This window comes from Echinops telfairi, unplaced genomic scaffold (genome assembly GCF_000313985.2).
Source record: "Echinops telfairi isolate 266 unplaced genomic scaffold, ASM31398v2 ScPeMD7_7469;HRSCAF=8507_0, whole genome shotgun sequence".
Classification (NCBI taxonomy): Eukaryota; Metazoa; Chordata; class Mammalia; order Afrosoricida; family Tenrecidae; genus Echinops; species Echinops telfairi.
Window position 1 is genome coordinate 5,608,160 of NW_022111372.1, and position 18,960 is coordinate 5,627,119.

At 38.3% G+C, this 18,960-nt stretch overlaps 1 protein-coding gene across 1 annotated transcript in view; it reads left to right on the forward strand.

Moving 5' to 3' along the window:
* Nucleotides 1–11,479: 11,479 nt before the first annotated feature.
* Nucleotides 11,480–18,960, forward strand: part of CHODL (chondrolectin) — a 25,687-nt gene continuing 18,206 nt past the window's right edge. The window contains exon 1 of the mRNA XM_004711307.2: nt 11,480–11,886. Within this exon, the coding sequence (XP_004711364.1) occupies nt 11,808–11,886 (79 nt within the window). The 5' untranslated portion in view covers nt 11,480–11,807. The remainder of the gene's footprint in view (nt 11,887–18,960) is intronic.

Consider the following 18,960-nt stretch of genomic DNA (forward strand, 5'->3'; position numbering starts at 1 on the left):
ATACAATGCTGGAAGTACTCACTCATCTATCCTAAGAAATTTAAAAGACAGCTACCTCACGAATCAACTGGAGGAAATCCATGATTGCGTGTATTCTAAAGAAAGCTAATTAAGACAAAATCCTTAATTGTGCCATTCCAAGAAGTTTGGAAATGATAAAAGTTATTATAAATTTTACATACAAGAGAATTTTTGCATAAATAATTTTAAAAATTACTACATTGGCACATCACAAGGGAGCTTCCAGAAAGTAAAGCAAATTCAGAAAGCAGGTGGGATATGGGGTATCCCTCTGTTGTAAAATGGATCTTGGCTGACAGCAGAGAACATTTGACAGGCATTTTTTGACTATGAAAGGCATTTTAGGTATGAGTAACATTAAATGGCAATCCCAGAACACTTAATTATACTCACATGGAACTTGTATATAGAAAAAGAGGCACTTTCAAACAGAACAAAGGAATTTAATTGAGTTTAATCAGAAAAGATGTGCATGCATCAGTATTGTTTCCTTTCACCATACTTGTTTAATCTGCGTGTTGAGGATATTCTGAGAAATTAAGTTATACGAAGAAGAATGCAGTATCTGGATCAGAGCATAACTCGTTAATAACCTGTGCTGTGCAAAATACATAATCTTGCTTGGTGAAAGGGAAGAGGACTTAAAGCATTTATTGATGAAAACCTAAGACTATGTTCTTCAAGGCGAATTCCACCTTAACATAAAAGTCCTCACAACGGAACCAATAAACAACATCTTGATACATGTAGAAAACACCGAAGGCCAGGGTTTCATTTTACTTATATCCATAATCAAAGGTCATGGAAGCAACAGCCAAGACATCAAGGAACATATTGTTTTGGACAAATCTGCTGCCAATGATGTATTTAAAATGTGAAAAAGCCAAGATGCAACACTCCGGACTAAAGGGGTGCCTGACCTAAGCTCTGGTAGCTCCAATCACCTCATCTACATGTGAAAGTTGGACAGTGACTAAGGAGACCAAAGAAGAGTTGATGCCTTTGAATCACAGGATTGGCAAAGAATATTGAACATACCACGGATTGCTAGAGAATGAACAACTCTCTCTTAGAGGAAGCACAGCCAGAATGCTCTATAAAAGCCATGATACTCCTTTAGACGTTGTTAGGAGTGACCTGGAGAAAACATCCCGTTTGATAAATAGAGGGTGTGTTGTCTTAATGAGCATTTTCTACTTTTACATCTAGGTTCTAGTATTCATTTGAGTGTCTACACAACACTCACAGACAATATTAATAAATATAGGGTATATTAAGGAAGTTATCGCGTTTAATGCAAGTGAGACACCACTTGTCTGTCTGCTTAGCTACTGTGGTGGCTTGTTGCCGGAAGCTATGTTATCATTATTTCAAATGCCAGCAGGACCACCCAAAGAAGAGACCACAAAGAAGGGCTCAAAATGTGAATGGTGGTGCTGAAGACGATGAGTGACAGTACCATGGACTGCTAAACAGACAAACTGATCTGTGTTGGAAGAACGAAGGCCAGAGTGTTCCTTGGAGGTCAAGGATGGCAAGACTTGGTCTTACTTGGACATATTGTCAGGAGAAATCAGTACCTTGAGAAGGACATCATGCTTTGTGAAATGGAGGGGCAGTGAAAAAGAGGAAGGCTGTCAATGGGATGGATTGGCACAGTGGGTGCAACAATGGTCTCATGCATAGGAACAACTGTAAGAACGGTGCAGGACTGGGTGGTGTTTCATTCTGTTAAGCATGGGTTGCTATGGGCTAAAACTGACTGGATAGCACCTAACAACAATGACAACAGTGCAAATTAAACACCCAGCATACAATTGCTCACTAGGGCATTTACAACATTTTGGGGGCTGCTAATAAATGTCCAAATGGCATGCCATTGCATTGTGACACTCAGGCTGAAAGTATTCAGCTCAAGCTTTGTCAGCAAACTCAGCTTTCTGAATTAAGTGCCCAAAGGTACCCCACGTCATGAGCCAGCCTCCTGCCTGGTAGCAGTCAACGTTACTTGCTCAGTGGGTTCGCGAGTGCACCACTTTGTTTCATGCCCGGGCTCCTGGTGCTGCAGCTGCTCTTCTAATGCCCCTGCAGTCTCTGGGTCTAGGAGGTACACTGCACATGAATATCGAGGTTAAGAGATGCCCACGACTCCTCCCTCTTGCTGGTAGTGAGATTCCCATCTCCTGCTTCTCAGAGGGATCATTTTATATCCGGCAGGATGGCATTCCATTGTATCCTGTTCGCAATTATTCACAGGTGACATCTATCAGCAACTTTCTCCACCTTCTTACCCAGACTCATACAGGAAGAAGTCATTGGTGGCAGTTAGAGACTGGCTAGCCGAGCCACATTGAATGATTCACTGCTCTTGTAGAGGGTCATGGAAAGAGGAAGGCCTTAAAGGAGATGTATCGACAGGGTTGCTGTAACTATCTATGTAGTGACAGAGAGACAATGAGGGTAGTGTAGAATGTGGCAGTGTTTTCTTTCTATGAGTCAGACATTGTTAATATACTTAACAATATACCATGGCCTTTCTGGCTATTTGATTTAGCTGTTTTATGTTTCACTCCAACATCACACTAGGATTGTAAGTGTTGTGTCCAGCAAAAGTACAGGAAGCTTAGTAGTTCAAAAAACTTGAAGCAACTTGATAATAAATGGCAAGCTATTTTAAGTCCTAATCATTTTTACATAGATTTCCAATGACCGTTTGAAGAATAATAACACACTGTTAATATTTATAACATAATTTTACTAAAATGTGGTTGTGTTAATATTAAAAAGGTAAAGCCTTACAATGCTATTTATAGAATTGAAACAAATCTTAATTGAAATGAGCATTATCCATTGTCTTGTGTAGGTGCACACTCCCCAAACCCCAAACCAAACTCAGTGTCGAGTCAATTCCAACTCATAGAGAATTTATAAGACAGAGTAGATCTGCTCTGTGAGTTTCTGGAACGACAAATCTTTACAGGCACACAAAGCCTCATCTCTCTCCTGTGTAGTGGCTAGTAACTTTGAATTATGGACCTTGGTTAGCAGTCCGTCATGTAACCCCCTATGCCTGGAGGCCTCCTGCTGCATCCAAGTAATGAATGTGCTTGATTCCTAGTGCAAAACTTGATGGTTTGGTTCTACCCAGTGATGCTTGCCTCAGAAGACTAAGCTGCTGAGATACACTGAAAATCACTTAGAGTACTCTGAAGCACACGGGATTGCCATCAATTGAAATTGACTTAACAGCATCAGGCTGTTTTGAATTTACTCATTAAAGTAGAGATGGCGTGCTTGGTTAATAATTTTATGGCCTCACTGAACTTTAAATGTCTGAAAGTAAACTATTCTGACACTATTAATTTTTGTGTGCCCTCTTTTGATAGAAACCTTACAGCATTAATTTCTAATGTACTCTAGGGTTGTTTTTTTTTAATGTAAAGAATTTTACAGTAGATATGTTTTTGAAAATGTTTTATTTTACTATTAGGTATATATTTTAAAGGGTTTTTTGCAACATATTAGACTTTAGTACACATCACAAATGAATTTTATATAAATAGTATAGTGAATAAATACAATTTTCTGCATGCTAATATTTATGTGCCTTCTGACAGTGTCTTCTTTACTATTCCAGAAATTTCCGTATACTGTGCTGCAGCATAGAAATGTATTTGGCACAAGAGGCACTTAGCTTTAGAAACAATGGATGAATTGGATGAAAAAGTACCAGAGTGACAGATGAACCTTCAAAAGGAAGTTTAAACGATGTTTCTTCACTCACTCTCTACCCACTTCCCCCAGTATATTTCTGATATACCTTCTTTCTACATAACCCAGTTAATTGCTATTATAAAAAACCACCTAATTTTTATTTCTTTCTTATCACCTAATATATTTGATCTAGAATAACAATGTATGTTTGTGAATATAATAATGTAATATTAGGTTTTGGTCTTAGCTTTTCCTCTTCCTGATAAAATTTTCTCTTTGTTAAAAAGGAGTACTTTTACAGAAAAAAATTGGCTTATTAAATTCTCATTTTTTGTTTCATTTTCTCGTGGTTGCATTGTTTTTTAACTCAATGCAACGCTTAGTTTTATTTAGATTTTCCATTTATATGGCATCTGGCATACATTGATTTGTTACTAAAAGCACCACTGGAATTTCTCCAGGTCTCTTCTTTTCAGAGTAATTTTGAAATTACATAAGAAAGTCTACCCATTTGTTATAAATCAACATAAATAAAAAAGGGAAAAATAAAGAAAAAGAATCGAAAGAATAAAGAAAGGTGTAGACTTTCCTGAGCATTGTTAGGAAAGTTGGCTCTGATTTGTAGTGCCACTGCATAAAGCATCACAAACTGCTACCTGATCCTGTGCCATTACCATTGTTACGTTTGAGACCATTGTTGAAGTCACCTCATCACTCCATCTCTTCAAGAGCTGTCCTGTTATCACTGACCCTTTACTGGATCAATCCTGATGCCTTGGTCCAGAGACTGGTTTCTTCTGGGAAAAAACAAACAAACAAAAAATATGTCCAAAGTCTTAAGATGAAGTCTTATCATTCTTGCTTCCAAGGACCAGTCTGTCTGTACTTCCTTTAAGACAGATTGTTTGTTCTTTTGAGAGTCTATGGTGTTTGCACGGTTTGTCACTCACACCATAATCCAAAATCCTCCAGTATTTTCTAGTCTCCTTTATTTACTTCCAAAATTTCACATGTCTATGAGTCAATGAAAATGCTATATCTTGGGTTATTTTCACCTTTATCCTCAATGACATCTTTGTTCTTTAACACCTTGAACATATTTTGTACAGAAGAGATGCTCAATGCAATAAATTGCTTGATTTATTGGTAAATAATTTAATTGACTGCTGCTTTTGTGAAAGGTGATTGTAGATCCCTGTAAAATGAAATCCACGACAACTTCAATCTTTTCTCTGTTTATCATGATGTTTCCTATTGAGCCAAGTGGGAAGATTTCTACTTTCACATAAAGATTTGGGTTTGAAAATGTATGAAATGACTGTGTCTTCTGGGACAATATTTTATCATTTGGAACCATGGTTTTCCATGTAACAATATCCCTCAATGTTAGCATTTCATCAATAACCATATCAAAATTACTCAAGACAAACCCTTGAGCAAAGCTAACATTGACTTGCTGATATGTTTTTGGTTTAATCGCCTCAATTTTATTTGATTGTATTAATGTATATTAAGATCATATATAGTCATTAAACCAGGATTAGAATAAAAATATTTACTCAAGATAGATTATCAAGCTAATGGTGATTCAGTAGGTTAAGTCTTGCACTATCAATCACAAGGTCAGTGGTTCAAACTCACAAGTTGCTCTTCAGGAGAAAGATAATGTTTCCTACTCTTGTAAATATTTACAGTCTCAAAAGCCCTGTGGCGTAGTTGTACTCTGCCCTAGAGGGTCACTATGAGTCAGAATCAAATCAGAGGCAGTGGGTTTAGATGTTGGTTTTGTAATACATTATATTAATAAATAAATATAAAGGGATATTTCAATTTACAATTGTCTTATGTAGTTAGCTATTAGCACAATCATCACGAAGTCATATAATTCTTTAGACTTGATTAGATATTGTTTCAGTAATTTAGTTCTCTATATAGTTCTAACTTAATTCTATAAGAAGATAAGCATATAAAAGACTAATGATTTCTAAATAATTTCTTCAAAACTTCACTTTTTAAGAAGCTATATCTTTTTTTTTTTAATCAATTTATTGGGGCTCATACAATTCATCACAATACATAGATCAATTGTATAAAACACATCTATACATTTGTTGCCCTCATTATTCCTAAAATTCGCTTGCCTCTTGGGTTCCCGGAATCAGCTCATTTTCCTTTTTTTCCCCCTCCCCTTCCCTTCCTCCTCCCCTCTCCCCCATGCACCCTTAATAATTTATAAGTTATTATTGTATCTTATATTACACTGTCCGGCGTCTCCCTTCACCCACCCTTCTGCTGCCCATCCCCCAGCGAGGAGGTTATATGTAGCTCCCTGTGATCCATTCCCCCTTTCTTCACCCCCTTTCCCTCCTGGTATTGCTACTGTCACCCCTGGTCCTGAGAGGTTCATCTGTCCTAGATTCCCTGCGTTTCTGATTCCCATCTGTCCCGCTGTGCATCATCTGATCTAACCAGGTCTGCAAGGCAATATTGGGGTCCTGGTAGTTGGGGGGAGGAAGCGTTTAAGAACCAGAGGAAGGTTGTGGGTTTCATTATTGCTTCTTTATGTTGTTTATAACTCTTTATCAAATTTCACACAGCACCATGAACAATAACATCTCTTCCTGATAACTCTGCAAAGAATAAAATTTTAGAGTTAGGATTAATAGTGGAAATTGTTCCTGAATGAAGTAGGTTATGCACTCTACTGCACAGACATGTTCTGAATGTACCAATAAATCTTGGGGGAATTTGGCCAACTGCTCACCCTTTTGATCCAGTTACATGCGCACGCAGATGCTAAGGTGTCATCTCTGAAGAATTGGTAAGAAAGTCTTGGATTGAATCTCTATTCCTGGAAACACCAACTCATCTCTCTTCAAGAAAGAGAACCTACTTCATGTGCACTCCTGAAGTGGTGATAAAACAGTGCTTTTTAAGTTTTTCACTTTTAAATGTTTATTTTATTATTCCCTTTTCGTATTATTGATAATCTCAGGAGAATGTTCACCATAACTGTCCATTAAATAAAATGTAATAGAATGAATAAATAAATAGTTATTGACCCAATAACTTTTTCAAATATATTAATATAAAGTTTTAATCAGTTTAAATATAGGAACAGATCTCCTTTGTAGACACTCTTTGAAACTTCTTGCTTGATACATGGCTATGTGGAAAGGAATCTGCTGGGACTGACTGAGGGGACTGTGTAGAGTTGCTCAAGCAAGAAGCTCCGTGTGTATAAATTAAAGCTTGGAATTCCGGCTGTCTGTTTTTAAGACTTTGGAGTTGCAGACATTAGTAAGTGAATGGGAGAGTTAATGAATAACTTGTCTTTGGGATCTTTGTTTTCCATATAGATTCTCCGGTCACTTTTCAAAACTTTGGAATACAAAATGTTGCTGCTTCATTAAAAGTTCAGCCAAGATGGCTATGGTACAGCTCTTATTAATAAGATCATCTGGCTATTTTCTGGGCTTGAAGAAAGAGATATTCTTTAGGCATTGAATAGATAGAAGTTGATTTTTTTAGGCTATTTAGTTTGGGGCTTTGATTTGAAATGATTATTTATTTGTCCATTTTCTAGTGGGCTTAGGGATCTAGAATCTTCACTTGCATGGGATTTCTTTGTTCATTGCCAGTCACAGGGTGTTTGTGTCATACGTGGTTTCTGGGGACCTGGAGGTCCATGCACCTCATTTTAAAGTCTCTCAGTTGAAGTAAATTTTATCTCCTTATGGTTACAGTAACAGTTCTTTAACGTCTCCCTGTGTTCAATCAAACAAAAGCCAACATTGGTTTGCCAACAAGGAATCATTTGTCTTCTCTGATAACCCCAAACCGATCTCCCAGCCCAGAAGGGGATGCTGACTCATCACAGCCCTCTAGGACTGGATAGAATTCTGCATTTCAGAGACTGCAACTCTTTACAGGAGTAGAAAGTTCAGTTTTCACCAAGAAACTTCTGGTGGCTTTGAACTGCTGACCATGCAGTTAGCAACCAAATACATAAGCACCACGCAACCAAAGCTACTTCTTGTCTGAGATCTTATGTATATCTACAATGGTATTAAAGGAGAGGAGTATATTTGCATTTGTTTTTCAAAATGATTATTTTGATGTTTTTCTCAAAGTTCCAATAATTTTATGATGTTAGGTGCCATGCAGTCGGTCCTGACCCACAGCCACCATACGCACAACAGAAAGAAACACTGCATGGTCCTGTACCATCCTCACAATCGTTCCTGTGCCTGAGCCCATCAGGGCAGCCACAGTGTCAATACAGCTGGTGAATGCCTACCCATTTTTTGCAAAAGCATACCCTTTACCAAACACAGCAAAAAAATAAAACTTTTCCCAAACATGATGCCCTTCTCCAGGGACTGGTTTCTCTTGATAGCATGTACGAGCTGTGTAAGACTAAGGATCACCATCCTTTCTCTCAGAAGCATTATGGCTGTGCTTCTTCCGAAACAGATTCTGTTTCCTTTTCGCAGCTTATGGATCTTTCAGTATTTTCCAGCACCACAGATTAAATGCATTGATTCTTCTTTCGTCTTCTCCATTTAATGTTCAAATATCCAATTCTCCTGAAGAATCTGAACTTATATTATTTCACTACATTATATGCAAAAATTAATAGAAATTCATTTCCTCAATGTTCTGCAAAAGAACATGTCTAGTGTTCCTCATGTTTCATATTCAAGACTTCAGAACATACTCTCTGAATTTGGCAACCATCTTTCCAAACAAAAACCTATACAAACAGCTGATATTTTAGGCCAACCCCCTTTAAAAAAATCTTATCTAAAAATTACCCGTGTTAATTTGTTTTCGTGATTATGTCAAGCAGCTCCTGGAATAAATATTAAACAACCACAGGACCATTTAGAATTGATATAATTCCAAAGATATGAAACTAGATTTTAGGAACTTTATTGAAAATACAGTCAGGTTTGTCCAGAGAAAACAGAAACAATAAGATAATTATTTTAAGGAATTTGCTTACGTAATTGCGAGGGCTAATAAGTCCAAAATATGTGAGATAGTATGGGAGGTTGGACCATCTTTTGGTACTGACAAAGCAGTCTTGACAAAGAATTTCTTCTTTTCTATGCAATGTCCATTTTTATTTTTAAAACTTTTAACTGGTTGAATGAAGACTACCACATTATTGGAGTAATTTTTTAACTCAAATTAATTGTAGATCTTATTCACATCTACAAAACAAGTTCACAGCAAAAACTAAGTTTGTGTTTAATTAAATAACTGAGTGTTATAGCCTAATTAGGAGTACTGGTGACACAGAGGCCAAAGCGCTCAGCTACGAGCGGAAGGCAGCTGTTGGAAACCTCAGCTCGGTGTTGCACTGGAGAAATAGATGGCAATGTACTTCTGGAACGGTTTATTGTCTTGGAACCCTACTGATGGAACAGGAGTGGTTGGATAGCAGAGTCAAGTGAGCAGCCATGGCTACTATAATTTGTATAGCCTTGAGGTGTTACCAACTTTCCTTTCTAAATCTCATCAGTGTCTGTGGATTCCACCTGGAGAAGTCCGTGTGCATCGTTGCCTTTTGTGCTGTTGAAAACTGTGTTGACGATGAAGTCCATTGTCTTGCAAAAATCTGTCATGAGATCTGTAGTTTTGTTTCTATCACCAGTCATATTTTCCAAGGATTGTTCTTTGTTTCCAAATATTATTTCAAATCACCAATAGTTATCAACACACCTTAATTGAAGAAACACTCAAAATTCACACCCTCTTCAACTGCCAGTAACACTGTAAGAAACTAGTGTTTTTAGTAATAATCAAAGGAAGACCAAAGTAATAAGTTAAACATCATTTGTCATATTTATACCTTCCCTGAAGAGGGTAAATTTAGTCCTCTGTAAGGTCCTCCGAGCTATCCAAGACCAAACTCATAGCTGTCAGGTCAATTCTGACTCAGAGACCCAGAACTAGTGAATTTGCCCCATGGTTTTTCCAACATTGTAATCTTCAGAGAAGCAGCTGCCACATTTTCTCCAAGATGGGTTAATTGGAACAGCTGCCCTCCTGATTAGCAGACCTGGACTTTGATCACTGCACTTCTCAGGCTTCTTAAGGTCCTTCCAAGGACTTAACATTTATGATTCTGCAACTACTTGTAGTCAGTCCTTACTGTGGCCATCATATTGACAACCCTTGCTAAGTCAACTAGCCAACATTGTGTAGGGTATACTTCTGGCTTATGAAAGCAGCCCTGGTTATTCTTTGGGCTGCTGACCATAGGTCAACCGTTTGAACCCACCAGCTGCTCCATTGGAGAAAGATGAGACTGTCTGCTCCCATAAAGATTCATAACCTCATAAACCTAAAGGTTCAGTTCTACTCTGTCCTATAGAATTACTTTAAGTTGTAATCTATTGGCTGACAGTGAATTGGATGGGTGTGGCTTATGAAAACCAGAGGGTGGAGGTATAAGAAAGTGGGGGTTTTTTTGTTTGTTTGTTATCCCGTCAAATATGACTCAAAGTGACCCCGTGGGAAAGAGCAGAGCACTCCCTGGGGTTTCTTGGCATTGTAAATTTTCACAGAGCAGATGACCAGGGATATTGGACTAATAGTGAGTTCAAATTGCAGGTGTTTTGGTTCGGAAGCCTGGATCGCTATTCCACCAAAGCTCCTTACAGGAAAGCTTTCACAGCCATAGTCAATTCTGACTCATAGCAACCCTATAGGACATGGTAGAACTGCCCCTGTGGCTGTCTAAGACTGTAGCTGTTTACAGGGGTAGAAAGCCTTATCTTTTCCATGAAAACTAGATGATTTTAGTTAACAAATCCTGCTACATTGACACGATTGTATGGACACACATATTTGATTGCAGCACATTATGAAAGAATCATCCTTACTCATGTTGTAGGTAAAATGATCATGAATGCCTTTCTAATACCACAGGGAACCCTATCTTCCTTCAGCAGGCTTTGTAACCAAGACCAGATGGTTTATGGGAAAGTTACTCTGTAAATGGATTTGACTTCTAATGTGTACACAAATCACAAATAGATAATTACAAATAAGCACATTAGATTTTAATCCAGAAAACTCCCAAGACTTCAGAATATTTATTTTTTATGATGATTGTTTTCTCTTGTGTGGCAAAATTTGAGATCGAAGTCAGTTGGGAAAGTCGTGCTTCATATAGTCTCTGCAATTTGCTCCTGTGGCAATTTATTCAAACAACCTGCTTGGAGTACTCTATTTGCAGAGTTTAGGTCGGGAACAACCTGCCACATTATATAATTCACGGAGCAAGTTTTGGCTCCCACGTCGCCAATCCATCTTCGATAGTGGCTAGTGCTGGGCCTCTAGCAATACATATGATCAAGCAATTTAGCACAAAAGGAGAAAGGCCCCACAATTTGGCACCCTCGTGGACATTCATCTTTGAGAAAACCAAACGGATCCAACTTTTGCCAGAGTTTAATGGCAAAGCTGTCACATTTTACACAAATGAGTATGGAGTCTGTAGAAACGGAGAGCAGCGCGGGAGGAAGGGAAAAGGAGGTGGGGTTGCTGACTGGACTGTTTTCAAAGTGGCTCCAGTTTGTAGGGGAGGAGTTGGGATGCTCCTCCTGGCAAAAGAGGCGAGGCAGGCAAAATCATTACTAGCGAGGGGCAGGATACTGGAGCTGCGGGTATATAAGGAGGCGCTTCCAGGGCAGAGCTGCTGCTGCTGCTGCAAGAGCCACCAGTAGCGCGCTGGCCCCATCTCTCACTAGCCAGACGCCCGGAGAAGAACAACACAGCGGACGAGGTAGAACCCCAGGATCTGGGACAGATACAGGACCCCTAACTTCCTCCTGTCCTCTTTCCCCACACGCACAGCAGCCTAGCAGCCCGCGCGCAGCGGCAACGCGCTGGGAGGCAGGTGGTCAAGGTGATGCGAGCAGGTGGCTGGGCGTCTTGGCTCTGGAGGCAGAAGTAGAGCCCAGCGTGCAGTTAGGGACCGCGTGTTAGAGCCCACCCTGTGCGCCCAGGGACCCCTTGGCTCGAGGGAACACCTGCTGCTTTGCTGCCCCGCCGGAATGAGCCCCTTGGCGTCTCTGCTGCTGGGCACGGCGCTGCTCTGCGCACAGGGCGCTTTCGGCAGACGGGTCGTCAGCGGTGAGTCCGGGGTCGCCATCCTAGAGAGCCGCGGGGTTGAGGGGGTGGGGGTGGGGAGTGGTGGCCGGAGGGGTGAGGGGTGGCTCGGGGAGACTCAGGGCAACCTGCCCCAGGGTGGCTTGCTTTCAGAGGCATGGAAACTTCCTCCGGGAGCTTGGTGGCCAGGAAGCCCAAATAAATGAATTGTCTTATTTATTTTCTCTCCTGCTCTCCCCTCCCTCCCCCGCCAATTGTTCCTATAAGTCTGGACTCAGTCCCCCTATCCAAAGTTTAAATGTTTTTGAAACGTTGAGTTAAATGGTTGTGCCAGAAGCTTCTGCTATGTCTTGAGCAGATTCAGCCACTCCCAGCAATCCTTCCTACATTCTTTGTAAAAGAGTTGGCCACTGGGCAGGGCTTGGCACCCCTAAGGGGATGTGGTAGGTGAGAGGCAGATGGAATCCAGAGACAGAAGACAGGAGAGTCAATGCAGAAATGCCACCCCCTGTTGGCCTGACTAGACCTCTGCCTCCCTCCTGGTTCAATCAAATGATTCCCTGGACCAGAGCTGCTTGCAGGGTAGGGTGGAGTATTGTAGGCTCCTTTCAGGACCCGCGTACATGAAGCCTTTGTTCACAGGAACACGGCCAAAGATGAGGGAGAGGGCAGTTGCGTATAAACGGATTCCTTCTCTATGCATTCCTTATTGCACATCGCCAATAATGGCAACAAATGATCTGGCCACAATTGGGTTGTGGTGGGCCTGGCAATGACTGCAGGGGTGGGCACTGTCCAGCCAATATAAGCAAAGGGGACCAGAATTGGCAAGCTTCCTAGAGTTCTCTGATTTTTTTTCTCTTTAACTTTCATCATTCTATTGCTGGGCAATTTATTCCCTATTCACTCTTCTTTACTTTCTCAAAAGGATGTTGACTCTCTATAGCTTAATAGGATGAATAAATTGGGCTTTTCCTGAATGTTGAGCATAGCTACCTTTACTGAGACCTTTTGCTATGATCATTGAGGTGTGACAATAAATCTGTGTTGGCAACCCATAGGTATGTATTTAAATGTGGAAAGTATTTTTTTGTCCTTCTCATTGTTATTATTGCTTGTTTTAATGTAAAAAAAAATTATTTTTCACATTTTGTAAATCTGTAGAGCAGGTGTTTATAGAGGAAGGTAGAAGACAGACAATAGCAATTTAATCAGTTGTGAAGCCAGACCTTTAGAATCTGGCATATTAAAGTTAATTGTTACTGATTCTCCCCCTGGCAACTTGTAATGTTCTTTATCTTCAGAATATAATCCTTCAATGTCCAATTACCAATAACCCTCCACTAACTTTCTGTCTGGGTCCTCTGCAGACATTAGGTATTAAGAAATATAATTTTGAACTGCGTGCTACTTTTATATTTAGTGAGAAAATAAACCTGTTAAAGTTTATGAAATGGCAAATTTACAATATTGAATACGATGTTACAGAAGCCATGATAGTATTTTTAACTTTACCCCCAACTTAGAGATGAAGAAAAAGTTCACTATGAACATACGCTCTTCTGAATGTGTACATTACCTGTCTGTCACTCAGTGAATAGAAGAAGCATTCGTGCACATGAGTGGACATGGAGAGCATGCTCGGAACAAAAGGTGTTTGTTAAAACAAATGAAAACTTTCAAGGACTTAAGCAGAGTCGTTTTCTCATAGTTTTGTTATATCCCTTACGTTTTGCAGGAAGGAAAAGCATACCTACACTAAATCTAGGACTTAAAATAGTTGTGTTTAAAGTCTGTGTTCAATTATGACATACATTCCTCCAGACCTTTTGCCATGTTTTCTGATTGAATATTTATAGTCATCTTGTAGATGACATCTGGAAAATGTCTAATTAACTGAACATGAACTATCTAATTTAACATAAATGATGATGCTTAATTCCTATTAAAATAATTACTAAGTTACATTTTTCTTATGAATAATTGAATTATATTTGACTGTATAAATTCACACTGAGATTTAACAATCTATAAACTGGTTTTCCATTTTTAGCTTTTGATGCCTATATTTTAAAAAAGATATATTTCAGCTATAATGAGATGAGTACTGGGTAACCTCAAGCCTGGTGTTTGAGAAACAATAATTTATAACAGATCTAATGTTTTTCTGGTCCATGTTAAGATTTGAATGTTGCGTCCATTTTTTAGACCACCAAGAGATCATTTACCAAATCGCTCCTCAGGAGGTTGAGAACCGAAATAGGTTCTTTGGGACCAGGATAAGGAATGGCCATACAATAGATGGAACACATTTTCTTTCTTTTCTTTAAAGTCATTTTATTGGGGGCTCATACAACTCTTATTACAATCCATCCATGCATCCATTGTGTCAAGCACTTTTGTACATTTGTTTCCCTCATCATTCTCAAAACATATGTTTTCTACTTGAGCTCTTAGTATCAGCTCCTCATTTTCCCCTCCCACCCTGTTCCCCCCTCACCTTTCCCCCATGAACCCTTGATAATTTATAAATTATTATTATTTTGTCATATCTTATACTGTCCAAAGTCACCCTTCACCCACTTCTCCACTGTCCATCCCCCAGGGAGGAGGTTATATGTAGATCCTTGTAATCAGTTCCCCCTTTCTCCAAGATAGATGGAACACATTTTTTATTTATTAAATCTCAACAAGACAATTTCAGTAGGAGAGATAGGACAGCAAAATAATCACTTGCCTCATATAAAAGTCAAATCTTCACAAAATAAGTCTCTATAGGTATCTTTTATTTTAGTACTTTAAAATATTCAATAATAGACTTTTTAATTCTTTTCAATAAATGAGTTTTTCAAAGTTCAGGAGCTTTCTTTATAAAAAAGATGAAAATCGGATATCAAAAGATAGCATTTTGAATTATATCAACATTTAAAATGTTAATATGTGGCATTAGTAAAAAGTATTTTTATTTTTATAAGTATATCGCCATAATTATTTCTGATGTTTTATTGTGCAATAGTGAAAGATAACCAGGATGGTAATAATCAAAGACTATTTGCTGAGTTTATGATTCTAAGTTGGGAGTGCCTTTTAGAATCTTAGACAGGATTTATTTGTTGCTGCACACTGTTGTTTGCAGAATTATGGAGCCAGATTAACTTAATTTGATGAAATAACTCATAAGTTGTGACATCATCTAGAGAACAAAAAGTTATTTATGGAATATGGATAAATATAGAAAGGAAAATTAGAAAATTCAGGTTTCCTAGTTAGGAGGAAAATGTTTAAAGGAGCAACTTATGCTTTTAACATGTGAAATGTTTTGAATAACATGTTTCTTTTTATTATTTCCCTCTTTTCTGTCTAGTGTGCCCAGAAGTGATCCTCAAACTGTTTCTTGTTGACAGATGGCACTAGGTGTATTCCAATGAGCCTCCAAACTTCTCCAGAAACTTTATTATGCATTAATTAAACTTGTTAAAATTGGCATGCACTGTATCTAGGAGACTTTGGATTTAGAGAAATTTCTTTTTATCCTGAAGACACCACAGAGTTTTGCAAATTCATGTCTGGTCACCAGTAGCCAATAGCATAACATAATGGCAAAGAATGGACAAGACAAAAGCTTGGCATGTCTCGGTCTAGGATAATATTCCCTGACATCATCAAAAGCATAAAGTGATGACAGTGCAGTTTTCAAAGAGGCAATTACTTTAAGTATTTCTTAAGCAAGAAAGGAAGCCATTAATCATAGTACTAGTCATTAAATAAGCTGGACACTTTTCATAGCCATTATATTTAACTGCTGCATACCATCATTGGATGGCTTTGTTGACGCTTTTTCCTGAGGATGAAAATATTGATAGCATTACCTATGTATGTATATGTACATATATATCAGGAATTATTATACAGTATAATGTAAGTTACTATTATTTTATATTGTACAGTATCTTTGAGTCAGCTGCTGAAAGCTTAGCCATTGCTCTTCTAGGGTTCCTGGTAAAAGGTCATGTATTATAAAATACATATACAAGAGGTAGTATTTTTAGAGAGGCCCAAAGTCAAACTCCAACCTGATGTTCTCCCTAATAATTTTTTCTATATGTAACTGCTTTGTGCATTAGGCATTTTGCATACAGGTGGATGGTTCTGCATGCCTGCTAGGCCAAATTGTTTCTTCTTTTCTTTTAAATTTGATTTATTTCTTTGATTCCTTGTATGCTATTATCGGTGTTTCAATGAGGCCTAGAAAGGTGACTAAAGTCATACTATTTTTTAACTGGGAAAAAATCAATTTGAACTTTGCTTCCTTTGAAAAATAAAAGAGAAGCATTTTTAAAAAAAAACAAGGAGTAGGTCTGAAAATCTGGAATAGAACATTTCCTGCCGTCTATTTATGTCTGACTCATGGCAACCCTGGGATGAAGTTGTCCATTATTACCTCTGTATCTGAATATTCTGCTTCAGAAAGTCCACACCTCCTCAGGCACAAGATCACAATGCATCACCCCTTACAAATTGTAGCTAACAAGTCATCCATCACTGCCTGATGTGAATAGTTCTCACATGGCATGCATAGAGAGGTGTCTTTGTGTGGCAAACATGGCTAAGTGCTCCATTACCAAGAAAGAAACTGGCAATTAAAATCCTCTTAAAGGCATCTCAGAAGAAAGGCCTGGCAGTCTACTTTAGAAATATAACAACCATTGAAAACCCTGTGGAGCTCTATAACCACTGATCTGATAGTTGTTGTTTTTGGTTAACATGCATAGTGTAGATACATCAGTCCCACTCTTTAGGAATGTTTTTCCAGTAGAAAAACATGTGAGTCATACATGATGGCAACATCAAATTGTGGTTACAGTCATGGACTGTGGAGACAGACTGCTTGTTGCTGAATCCAAGATGTCCCATCTGTGAGCAGCACATATTTTTTTATGCCCCAATGGCTTCATTTTAAAAATATGAGAGGAACACCTGCATCACAGTTGCTGAAGGATTGATGGGACTAAGATAGAGTGGGGTAGGCTGTACCCTGCAGAGAGGTGCAGGCCCAAAGGGAACTCAGTTGGGCAAGTCCTGTGCTGGAAGTTGAGGCTACCTGGAGGCTAAGGAAGCCTTTTCTCATTCCTAAACCTTCTACCTATTTATAAAGGGGCACTAGTGGCATGATTGTTTTGAGTTGGTCTGCTAATGGTCAGCAGTTCAAAACCAGCAATAGAAAGATAAGGCTTTTTAGTTTTGAAGAGTTTTACAAAACCCCACAAGAACACTTCTCACCTTCTTATAAGGTACTTATGAGTCAGTATCTACTCTATGGCAGTGGGTTGCTTTTGAACAACAGCAAGAAAGAACCCAAACAGCAGTAAGAAAGAACCCAAATCCCCAAAGCCCTGTTATTATTGAGTTGATTGGTGAAACGCTGTGTCAGAATAGAAGTGCACTCTACTGGGTTTCCAATGACTAATTTTTGAAAAGTAGACCATCAGCCAAGCCTTTCTTCTGAAGTGGCTCTGGATAGACTTGAACTTCCAACATTTTGGTTAGCCATTGAACGTATTCATCATTTGTACATTCCGGGGCTCCATCTACCAATTTTTCATTTGTCCAAAGTCTTGCATTGTGCTAGCAGGAAATCTCTGAACCTCTGTAAACTCTGGAGAAATGTAAGATGATTATTTTTATTATTATTTCTTTTAAATTCATAATCACTCACTTTATAGGTGAACTAGCTGAGGTCAGGAAAGTTTAAGGAATGGCCCATGGGTGTCATCATTAAACATATCTAAATTATTAACACATGCTTAAATGTTTGTGTTAAATTATAAACATATATCTAAAAGGAAGCTAAATTCTCTCAGATTGTTTGCTTGAATTCCTGAGTCACCATTGCTTCTTTTACCATTTATTATTCAGATCTCATTTTTAAATAATAGAATAAAGAAAAGAAGTTCATTTCTTCTCAGAAAGCATATAGTGGATAGATAATGGCTAAGTGGGACTTGCAGCTTGCATAACCCATGAAGAAATCCAATGCAGGGAGATGTGTTCCATCAAACTGGAGCAATGCACTATACAATTAACTGCATTAGGACATCTTTGTTATAACCATAAAATTTTATTATTATACATTTTTTTTAGAAAAATCTGAAGAAGTTGCTCTAAGATTCTGAACACTGCAGTACTGAGAAGTAGCATTCTTTAACTTTCCAGTTAAATTGCCTTGCCATTACTAGAAAAGGTTATGTTATATCACCTACCATATTGTGTTATAAATATTTTCATCTGTGTAATTTTGAGAGGAGTAAGAAAACATCATGAGAAAGAACAGCCTTTCTTTGAGAGCTCTAGTAATGTATTCCAAGTTCACCCAGTCTGACTTGGTGACAATTTAGCTGAAGATCTACAACTTCAAGAAAATATAGAACTCACATTATATCAAAGCTGATGAAAAATAGTTCATATAATGTCTCAATATATCATGTATGTGCAATGTTCATTTAATAAGGATATCATGATTACAGTGTAAAGCATATAAGAGCATTTTATTACTTTCATAGCTGAGGGCTTAGTTATCAGAAAGTTAACACACATAATGCCAAATAAAGCAAAATCCTAGGTTTCTTTTTTTACTCAGGAAGAAAAAGTAAGCTGCCATGACATTAAGAGTTTGGGCCAGCTTTTACATCATTGCCAGAAACTTTAAAAATGCTGCCAACATTGAACTCTGAAACTATTTTCATGACTAAGAAACAAAGGCAAAATAATCTACTCATGGAAATGGTAGCAGAATCTTAACCATGGTAGTGATGGAACTGCTGATTGTAATACGAAACACTGCAACTTATTCAAATAAGCGTGCATGTGTATGTTTATAGATGAGTGTCTATACGCATGGACACGTGTGATGAAAACATGACTGATGAACATTTCCTGGCTCTGTGTAGTTCAGTGAATAATATGTATAGATACAGAGAGCCAAGGATATGTTAACAAGATAGCTGCAGCTAGATCTTCTTTGTCTCTGTGATTTTTTCCAGGATGCTCCAGTAGGCTTCTCTCTCTGTGATTTTTCCCAGGATGCTCCAGTATGCTCCT